Source organism: Lupinus angustifolius, chromosome LG10 (genome assembly GCF_001865875.1).
Source record: "Lupinus angustifolius cultivar Tanjil chromosome LG10, LupAngTanjil_v1.0, whole genome shotgun sequence".
NCBI lineage: Eukaryota > Viridiplantae > Streptophyta > Magnoliopsida > Fabales > Fabaceae > Lupinus > Lupinus angustifolius.
The window spans coordinates 5,053-15,605 of record NC_032018.1 but is presented as its reverse complement, the minus strand read 5'-3'; the positions used below and the strand labels follow the sequence as shown (position 1 = coordinate 15,605).

General features: G+C 33.9%; 2 protein-coding genes and 1 pseudogene across 10 annotated transcripts; 1 reads left to right on the top strand and 2 right to left on the bottom strand.

Moving 5' to 3' along the window:
• Positions 1 to 1,161, bottom strand: part of LOC109357709 — a 2,125-nt pseudogene extending 964 nt beyond the window's left edge.
• LOC109358455 (uncharacterized membrane protein At1g16860-like) lies at positions 3,315 to 7,207 on the top strand. Of its 3 annotated transcripts, none has more exons than XM_019602680.1 (5): positions 3,315 to 3,490; positions 3,866 to 4,785; positions 5,027 to 5,182; positions 5,874 to 6,085; positions 6,642 to 7,207. In XM_019602680.1, exons 2-5 carry the CDS (start codon positions 3,913 to 3,915, stop codon positions 6,832 to 6,834), a joined length of 1,434 nt encoding a protein of 477 aa, XP_019458225.1. In that variant the 5' UTR covers positions 3,315 to 3,490; positions 3,866 to 3,912; the 3' UTR covers positions 6,835 to 7,207. The 3 variants fall into 3 exon arrangements, with proteins under 3 accessions (XP_019458225.1, XP_019458226.1, XP_019458227.1); XM_019602681.1 differs by having other exon boundaries at positions 3,315 to 3,494; positions 3,869 to 4,785; XM_019602682.1 differs by having other exon boundaries at positions 5,874 to 6,129; positions 6,642 to 6,750.
• LOC109358456 (E3 ubiquitin-protein ligase MARCH8-like) lies at positions 7,501 to 10,279 on the bottom strand. 7 transcript variants are annotated; one of them, XM_019602689.1, is made up of 8 exons: positions 10,155 to 10,277; positions 9,884 to 10,082; positions 9,725 to 9,802; positions 9,330 to 9,562; positions 8,811 to 8,913; positions 8,515 to 8,627; positions 8,122 to 8,217; positions 7,501 to 7,959 (listed from the first exon to the last, which is right to left on the bottom strand). In XM_019602689.1, exons 2-7 carry the CDS (start codon positions 9,999 to 10,001, stop codon positions 8,125 to 8,127), a joined length of 738 nt encoding a protein of 245 aa, XP_019458234.1. In that variant the 5' UTR covers positions 10,002 to 10,082; positions 10,155 to 10,277; the 3' UTR covers positions 7,501 to 7,959; positions 8,122 to 8,124. The 7 variants fall into 7 exon arrangements, with proteins under 7 accessions (XP_019458234.1, XP_019458229.1, XP_019458228.1 ...); XM_019602684.1 differs by having other exon boundaries at positions 9,725 to 10,010; positions 10,155 to 10,279; XM_019602683.1 differs by having other exon boundaries at positions 9,725 to 10,082.

Here is a 10,553-nt window from a genome sequence, read left to right as displayed (position 1 = left end):
TATATATATATTTAAAATGGAGCAAAAGAACTAACCTCATGAACAGGACTATAAAGATTTTGATGGGTTCTGAGTTGAAAGAAAAGGTAGCTTGCATAAGCAACTAGCATTATACAGCTGCTGAATCTTGATAGAGATAAGACTGACTTCCCAAAATGATGTTCAGAATGAGTAAAGTGAAGCACTGCAGGGAAGAGTATTCCCATGACAGCCATCAACAGCAACCCAGAATTGACAATAGCAGCTGCCTATTGCAAAGAAGAACTAGAGTCTAAATTTCAACTATGACATACAATAATAATTTCAAACTAGAGTGTTGATACATATACCTTATTAAAAACCTGTTGTTTGTTGTGGTGGACAATTCCACCAATGAAGAAAGCACATCCAAGAACTAGAAGCATATTTGACAAGATGGAACCAAGTAAAGATTGCTGAACAACCCTAATCAGACCGTTTTTCAATGCATAAATTGATATAATCGTTTCAGTTGCATTGCCGAATGTTGCATTTAGGAGACCTCCAACTGGGCATAGAAAGAAAAGAAAGTTGAATGGATATATACTAACTGCCAACTGCAATTGAATAATAAAAATACATACTTGTTGGTCCAGTGTAGAAATCAAGCTGCCTGCATCAAAGAAAGAAATTGCATCAAATAATGAGATAAGATAATGAAAGATTTATGTATAAGCATATGAGTAAGAAGTAGCATACTCAGTAGCATAACCGAGACGTGCAGACAGAGGAGTAATACCTAGTAAGTTGAAGAAGACCCATCCCTGTCAATTATTAATTATTAAAGAAAGAAATAGGATTGTTATTATTCAATTGGATTTTATCTGAAGAATTAGAAATAGAAGAAATTACATTATGATGATTTGAAGTAAGATAATGGAGTAAGATAGCGAGAGGACCAAAGGGGAGTAAGACGTTGATCTTGGGTTTAATGAAGACAAGATAGATGGTCGTGATGTTGAAGAAAGAGGAATTGTGAGTGTGATTAAGGGTTGACTCAGACTCCAAATGAAAAGCATGAGATGAAGTTGATTTAATATCATCAAGGTCCACAATCATCATCATCTTATCCTTCTCCTCTTCTTCCTTCATCTATAGTTCACTCAAGGATGGATCAGGTGTGTGTGTCTCTGTGTGTGTAAAACGAATAACTCAGAATCGCCTTTGATAGTATTAACTAGTAACTAATTCATATCTCCAAATCCTCTTTCTTATTTCTGACATAGAGAATTGTTGAAGTTTTTTGATAAGATTAAACTTCATCCACAACTACAACAAAGACTCATATAAGTTCAGCTCCTTTATCAATGCATTGATAACCAAAGGTGGGGGCAGATAAAAATATAAAAAAGATTTAAAAGAACAAAAAAACAGCAAAGCTGCAAAGGTACCTCTATTTCTTCACCATCCTACCAAAATAAATGCAGTAGCAGAATGTAATCAATAGTATAACAGCAGGCTAATAAAGAAATGCTATGATTCAGAAAGAAACATGAACCATATATGAAATAGTATAACAACATGCTAATAAAGAAATCCTACCAGATTGTATGTTACTAATGTTCACAACAGACTAGTGCAATCTTTCTTAGTGAAAGATATCAGTAAATCCATTTTAGGTCATTGATTTATGGGACAATCCAAAAGACACTAGACAAAATCAATATGCAAATGCCATCATGCATGGATCTTAATCATAGCTCCAATTCCAACAGAAAATTTAGTCCGGTTTTATCTACATCTCTCAATATGCCAGTTACAACAACCCCAAAAGATATAATTGTTGTGCAACTGAAAACCTGTTTAACCCCGATTACATGAACATGAACAACACTATTACTGGAAGTCTTTTTTTATAAAGTGAATTGAAGATTAATCAAATGTAACATCAACTTTGCAAATCATTTTATTTCTTCATTAGACCTTACATTCTTGAACTTCTCATTCATCCACACTACTCAGTTTTCACTACCTATCTCCAGTGTTAGAATTGTTCCAACTTCCAACTGTTAAAAATTAGTTGGCTAAATCATATTACGAACCATGACATATGTCCAGTGTCTAGTGTATAGATTAAGATTGAATATGAATGGTATATGCAGTGAAGTGTATAAATATTACATTACATAAATTATGGTTCAGATACAGATTGAAATTTAATTTAATACCCTTTCGTCATGGCATAGAGATTGTTTTCCTTACTAATGGTTTAAGCGAAAATTACATCCATATTCTAAATTAAGTATCTCACCATGTCATTTAAGATGCATAAGTGTAAATGTGATAAGAAAGGGGAAAAAGATAAAAAAAGAGATGAAAAATTTGTTGAAATATAATGCTAATTAAAATATATATGCTCTTGTAATAGAATAAGAAAGAGAGAAATATGTGGGAAAGAGATAAAAAATATAGTGGATTTAATGTAGTTTGTTTATTAAAAAAGAGAAGAGAAATAAATGACTTCACTCATCCAATAAGGATTTTTTGTCTCAAATTATGTCCTAAATTATGTCTTGTATTAATGAATATATGTTAGGTTAACTAAAAAAGATATTTATTTATTTTTTGTTTTTACTCCAATATCATTGGTCTGATACATGGTTTGAGACACAATTTAAGATAACAAATCATGTTATTCTTCCCTTCCCATTTTCTCCACACTTTGGAGGAGAAAGAAATTTCTTGAACCCACGTCATTTTCATTCTCTTTCCTTAAACTCTCCCCAAAACTAAATGAGAGAAATACAATTTCTCTTCAACTTGTCTATGTCATTCTCTTTGTCTATTGTCTCTTCTCTACCAAAGAATGCTAAATTTGCTAAACAAATATCTATTACATAGTGGGTTTTTTTTGTTTTTAAGATCTAACAAGACATTATATTATTAGACTACTATTATGATGAATTTGATAGTATAATATCTTTGTTTACAATAACATGTTATGACTCCTACTCAAAGTCACTAGTTGACAAAGTTGATTGAGAATTTTATAAAAACTGAAGAGTTCGTTGAATGCTAAAAAATCAATGATAAGAAAATGAAGACCAATAACCAAACATATTTAGTATAGTGTTGATTTAAAAATAATAAGACCTGTAGAGTAGAAGTGAGAAAACTATAAAATAGATTAAAATATTCCTTAAACTAAAGTCTATAAAGTCATCAGGTTTTTAAAAATCAATTGTAACCAAATATAACTACAAACTTAAATTTTGAATCAATCAATGAAATAAGGGGATAGTAATTTATTTATTAATTTAAGAATAATTAGTTTTGGTTGGATTTGGTAATATTGTGGGTTTGAAGGGTAAATGAAGAGAGAGGAACAAAAAAAGAAAGTAATAGATGCTAGAACTAGAAGAAGTGTAGTGAACTCAGAGAGAGAGAGAGAGAGAGAGAATAAGAATATGGGATCTGAGGAGACTCACTTCGCTTGAATTGAAATATTGAATAAATCTCGTCCAATTTCAGTTCAGGTATTTCTTTCATAAATGAATCAAGTTCATTCATTCGCATAAGATAACACAACAGATCTCAAATCTCGTTCTACACTTTTCTTCTTCATATGATTGGTTGGATCTCAAAATCTCAACTCTTTACACTTGAGATCCACAAACACTTGCGATAATGCTCAATTAACTAGTATTAAATCATCTATTTTCTTCACATTCCTCATTTAACTCCATACTTACATTTGTAAATCCCTAGGGGAAGAAATTGTCCCATGCTTTCTAGTACTCAATTTGTTATATCTTATCTGTAGAAATTGATGTGGCTATTCTCATGAGTAAGTATATAAACTCTTGAATTATGGATGGCTAATATCCTGATTCAATTTCACTGTTTGCAGTAATACTTTGAAAACTGCTTCAGCACGCTTTCATTCACTCATTCATGGGTTCAAGATTCCCATCTCATCAGCTCAGCAATGGCCTCTACGTATCAGGTCGTCCTGAAACGCCAAAAGAAAAAACTCCAACAATGACCTCAGTTGCCATGCCTTACACTGGCGGTGACATCAAGAAGTCAGGAGAATTGGGGAAAATGTTTGATATCCCCATGGATGGTTCTAAATCTAGAAAGTCTGGTCAGTTAAATAGTGCTCCTTCACGGACTGGATCATTTACCGGAGGACCTACTTCACATTCTGGACCTGTCAATACAACTGCTCGTTCTGTTTATACCACATCAGGTAATATACCTCTCGGAGGCATATCTGCTTCGGTATCAATGAAGAAGACCACCTCTGGTCCATTGAATAAACACGGGGAACCAATCAAAAAGTCATCTGGCCCTCAATCTGGCGGAGTTACACGTCAAAACTCTGGTCCAATTCCACCTGTTCTTCCAACAACTGGTCTTATTACGTCTGGCCCACTAAATTCATCTGGGGCTCCAAAGAAGGTATCTGGTCCATTAGAGTCTACAGGATCAATGAAATCTCACACTTCCTCTGTAGCTCACAACCCAGCCATGACAACTCTTAGCCCAGATGATGATTATTCCTTCAGGAAGAACTTTCCAAAACCAATATTGTGGTCTGTGATTCTGATTTTTGTTATGGGATTCATCGCCGGTGCTTTTATCCTTGGAGCTGTTCACAATGCCATTCTCCTCATTGTTGTGGTAGTACTTTTTGGTGTTGTTGCTGCATTGTTCACTTGGAATAGTTGTTGTGGGAGGACAGCTGTTGTTGGTTTCGTTTCTCATTATCCTGATGCTGAGCTTAGAACTGCTAAAAATGGCCAATTTGTGAAGGTTTCTGGGGTATGCAAATTAATATTGATATAAACGTGTATAATAATACTGTTAATTAAGTTTATAAACATGGGAAAAATTTAATTACTTGCACAACTTAACTCACCACCCTGGCTTCATGGATTTGGATATCAAATACTTGAATGGTTGGTAGGTGTCTCTTTCTGTAATTGTACCACTCTGAGTATTGTTTATCCCATATATATGCATAAATGTGTGAAATACACTGATGGATCACTACCTTTTGAAGGTGGTTACCTGTGGTAATGTTCCACTGGAGTCATCCTTTCAAAAAGTTCCAAGATGTGTCTATACATCTACAAGTTTATTTGAATATCGAGGGTGGGATTCAAAAGCAGCCAACCCAAAACATCGTTGTTTTACATGGGGGCTCAGAGCAGCTGAGGTAATATTGATAATCTGTCGAATATTTTCTTTTTAAAATTTCTGTTTTATTAAAAGATTACTTTTGGGGATAGTCAATAAACCCTGGACATGGAGGTGAGTCAGATATTGCTCATTCTGGTAGAACTTACTTTGCTTATGCAAACAAACTTCATCCTTTCCTTCCTATAGTTTATTCATTTGATTTACTCCCATGATTGCTCCAGTTGTCTATCAGTGTATGTATAACCTTTAAAGCTTTATATTGCTTCAGTTACATTGTCTTAAACCTATTCTATGGCACTTATGTAACACAAAAGTTTGGTTTGTAGGAGCTTTTTGCCCCATCTATGTGTATTGAAAGGAAAATAATTCATTATAATTACTATTTGTCTTTTCTTTCCATCTAAACTTTATAATGGAAGCATTTTTATTAGTTCATTGTTGGGATTTTAAGTTCATGCTCTTGTGATGACCTTTCATTTTGTGAGAGTATTCTGATACTGCTACTAATATATATGGTATGCCTATTGTGTGTGCATGTTGGGATGTCTCTTGGTTCCAATATAGTTATTTGAAGTTTTTGTCACCATCCTTTGAAATGTTTCCAGACATGCTTGTATCAAGATGCAACTTTTGTATTTGGGGATTTTGCTGTCTAATCTTTTATATCTTGAGTATTTTAATATTGACAATACATTTGTTTGATGTAGAGGCATGTAGTGGACTTTTACATCTCTGATTTTCAATCTGGATTAAGAGCATTGGTTAAAACAGGCTGTGGTGCAAGGGTGACTCCTTACGTAGATGATTCTATTGTAATCAATGTTAACCCAGCCAATAAAGATATGTCCCCAGAGTTTCTTCGATGGTTGGGAGAGAGAAAGCTTTCAAGTGATGATCGAATAATGCGGTTAAAAGAGGGGTAAAATATTTTATCTTGCTGAAGAGTTGAAATTTTCCAGTTGGATAGGTGGGAAAATGGGCATTCTTACTAGCAATTTTAATATTTATTTCCTTCCCCTTGAAAAACATCTAGTCATGAGTATGCCTATTGGTGAAGGGTTAAGGTGGCATTTGGCGTGGACATGACATGATGGATCATAGCAAAACAGGATCTTCTATTATGTTCTATGCTTCTCTTTGGTCACATCCCTTCAAGTGAAACCAAAATGTCTTTTATCCTGTTTTGTTTTGTTTATATAATACACCAAACACAAAAACAAAGTTCTGTCATGTTCTATTCTATTTGTTCCACCTTATTCTGACATGACTACCAAATGATGTCTAAATGTAGTCCAGAACATAATTAATGTTATGCATCATGGTACAAATCTGATGATTTAACCAATATAATCATCAATTTAAGAAACTCGGGGTAATCCTCTTATGATTTTTGACAGAGCATTATGACATCGTTCGATGCAGTTGTTGTTGTTGGGGTAACCCTGTTATTAAACTGGCATTGATTCTTTTTGTAGGTATATCAAAGAAGGGGGTACAGTTAGCGTAATGGGAGTTGTCCAAAGAAACGACAATGTGCTTATGATTGTCCCCCCACCTGAGCCTTTGACTTCAGGATGCCAATGGGCTAAATGTATATTTCCAGCCAGCCTTGAGGGTATTGTTTTGAGGTGTGAGGATATATCAAGGAATGATGTTATTCCTGTCTAGCAAACACGTCTTAGCTGTTCTCCTCTAAATCAAGTATATCAGAAGGAAAATGATGATGGTGGTGGTGACTTGAGTTGTTTCTACTTTGTAAGCTTAAGTGTTATTATTAAGTGTGATGGTGGTTCTACCACTGACATCAGTGATTCTCTTTTACCTCCCAAACTAAACTTCCCCCTCCATAGTTTGTTGTATAGCTAATGCAAATTCTTATTCGTTTATTTTTCATAAGGATTTTATTATACTAAATTAATGGATGTGGTTTTATCTATTGCTAAGTTGTGTTCACTGGGACGGTTTTTGAGGGGAATCTATCATTCAGGAATACATGTATTTGTCTATTGTGATTTTTGAAAGAGGGGTACCGTTTAATTAATACTTTTGTTTCTCTTGTCTTCCATTGAAATACATTGTAAAACCGCAAACATTAAATTGTTATTTTCATTTTTTATAAAATCAGTTCATACCATGCAAGGAAAGCCGTTGTGTTTTCACTTAATTTGGGAGTAGCAGAAACTCAATGTGAATTATTATTGTGCTTGTTCGAACAAAAATAAATCACCGACAAACATTTTCATTATGCAATATATTAGTCCACATAGATTTTTTAGCTCTTGACAACCCAACTTGTTAACGAACATAGCCAATATCAGGTTTAAAACGTGGAAAGGAAGAACGTACTATAAGTTATATTTTTATATTGTATGGGGAATGAAAAAAGTGCAAAACATTAGGAACTTGCAAGTACAAATATCCTTTACACTCCACAAAAAAACATACACTCCACAAGCAACATTGATTCAATAGAGCAATTTTCTAGTTGAATCAGCAGCATGTTTCTTTTATAAGTTTACTTTGAAAAGCAATAAGTAAAAATAAAGAATGAAACTACAGTACACGGGGGTATTAGAGATAAACTACGCCCTTGTAACAGTGAACTCTGAGTTGGAGCTCAAGCTGCCAGAAAATATTAACATGACACCTCCCTCAACATCAAATGTGATAAACAAATGCAGAGGGACCAAGCTGCTTATGCAATAGATTCAAGGCCACTCTGCAGAAGATGCACCCTGAAGTTAGAAGAGTAATACCAGGAGTTAATATGCAGTGAAAAGAGTTCCATATTAACTGTAAAAAATCAAGAACATTCGATAGAAGAATGCAAGCAAGGTCAAGTTGCAAATGATTTGATTGAGATACATTGTTGAGCATTATTTTGACAACTGATATTAGCATTTCCAAATTTCAGTTATGAACTTAGAGAAGGAAACATAAAGCATGTATATTTACCAATTAGTAAAGGCCCAACATCCTTAGTTCTGTTACATGGCTGGGATCAAGTTCAGGCACATTCTTTACATGTTCACGATCTTCTACCACATATTCCTGTCATTGAAAAGGTAAAGAACAAAATGAAGAGTTGGAGTACATTCAAATATCTAAAATTTTATAAAAAATCATATACTTCTATGATACAGGATCAGTTGTCAAATTGTAATCATTAGATGATACATTGTAATCAGTATCGGTGCTTCATAGTTGACCAATATGTAAATGACAAGGAAATTGCATTTCTTACAACCAAAAGACCTTTTTAGCCACAACCATATTACTTAAAAAATAACCGTTGCTATCAGATACTGTTAGTCAAATTGATTTGAATTCATAAATTCAATAGCACACCTTTGTCAACTCTTGTTTGGCAAGAACATGGTAGTGGCGTTCATTGATTCTTTGGCCACATATTATGGCTATGAAGAAGCCATAAAGCAAACCAACCAAAACAATGGCTAGAACTGCAAACAAAAAAACAATATAATGAACTGGCAGTTCCAATAACACTTGGTAGATTAAGATAGCATGTCATTGAGTTTACCAATGGATTGAAAAACTATAACATACTAGCACGAAATCATCACAAGGGAAGGAAAAAGGTTCAAACACTGCCCATGAAATTTCTAGAAGTGCAAGAGGTATACCAGCCATCGTGTAAAATCCATATGGATGTTCTTCATAACCAAACATTTCTCTCAGTTCATCTCCATAAAATTTGTAAACAAGCACCCCCAAGAAAGCAACCACCTGTTAAAATTAGAGAATGATAAATTTAACATTCTTTCAAATAGCTATTTTTAGATACATTTACAAGCATAGAAATCCCATCAAATAATCTCTTTGGGAGGGCATGGATCTACAATGTTCATAGCGAATCAACTGTAACCACAAAAGTTAAAAGAGAAAGTCCCATTTTGGTTAATTCCTTTTACGCTTTCACTCCATGCGAGTGTTGTTTGGATTAGGTGGGGTATCCAGCATTAGAATCAACACACTTGTGATTAAATTATTTCTAGAATCAGCAAAAATTGCATAGCATAAATCCACATATTAGACAGTTCATATTAACCACAATAAAACTAAAATGAAAGAAAAGGCAAATGTAATGTGATGAAATGAGTAGCAGCAATTGAGAAAACAGAAAAGATCCCATGCATACATACGAGTTGAACAATTATAAAAATGAAAGCATGATCCCTGGCAACAAGGAACTGAAACTTTAATCTCAACCACCAGCGATCAGGTGGGACATTAGCACGTAATATGAAAACAGCTCTGCACTCTGTACAGTGAGAAAAGGCAAATCCCTCCTTTGTAGACCTCCAATTATCGAGACATGATCTGTGGACATACTTTTGAGTACCTTTGCAATGGCATGGTGCAATTAAATCTTGTCCTAAAAAAATAAATTCATTTGAAGTTTAGTAAGTTGGTGGCAACCATCAAATACATATAATAGCCTACAAGTTGGAATTGATAGTGATTACAGCTGAAATCAATTTGATGAGGTGAAACTGTGAATTAATGAACATAAATAGTTTGAGTAGTAATAATAAACCTCCAATATCAAGGCATATACGGCATTGTGGGTGGTGATCAGAAGAATTTACAAGATGGCAAGTCTCATCAACAACATCTACATGAACATTATGTAAATCATCATCATCATCATCATCATTATCATGGTTGAGAAGAGGAGGAGGAGGAATAATTTCACATGAAAATGAACAAGAGTCTCCTCCTTCTGTGTCGACAGGAGAATGGAAATGGTGATTCAAGATGGGTTGGATTTCATTATCATCATCCTTGTTGCCACCATTTGATGCTAATTGCATTTCTTCGAGCTATGGAGATGAAGAAGAAGATTACAACAGACCATTTCAGCCAGGCAGCAGCAGAATTAAATAAACCTCCTACTGCAAATTGCAATTATAATGAATCATAATTGATTATTTAAATATAAATAATAAAATTATATAGTAACTTACCTTAATAAACAAGAAAGAGGTGGAAGAAGGAAACCTCTCCAGTTTTAAATTTGATGATCTTCATCTTTCGATGCAATTCAATGAATCCATCCTACCACACAAACAAACCCTTATTCCCCTTTCCTCTTTGGTTTTTGGACCATTTTGACCCTGTAAGCCCATATTTCTAGGCCCAAAACTATGCAGTGGGGTCGAAGCCCATATTGAATTCATTATGATTACAACATAAATAAATGATTAATAAAGTTAGTTGGTGGTTAGGTTATCCCTTAAAAAATCATGTGCATATATCTTTTAATATTGATCATTCAAGTAAGATCAATCCAACTATCCATATTAATTATTTTAATTCTCATCATAATAATTATTCCAACTTAAGTCATTTTATTTATTTATATA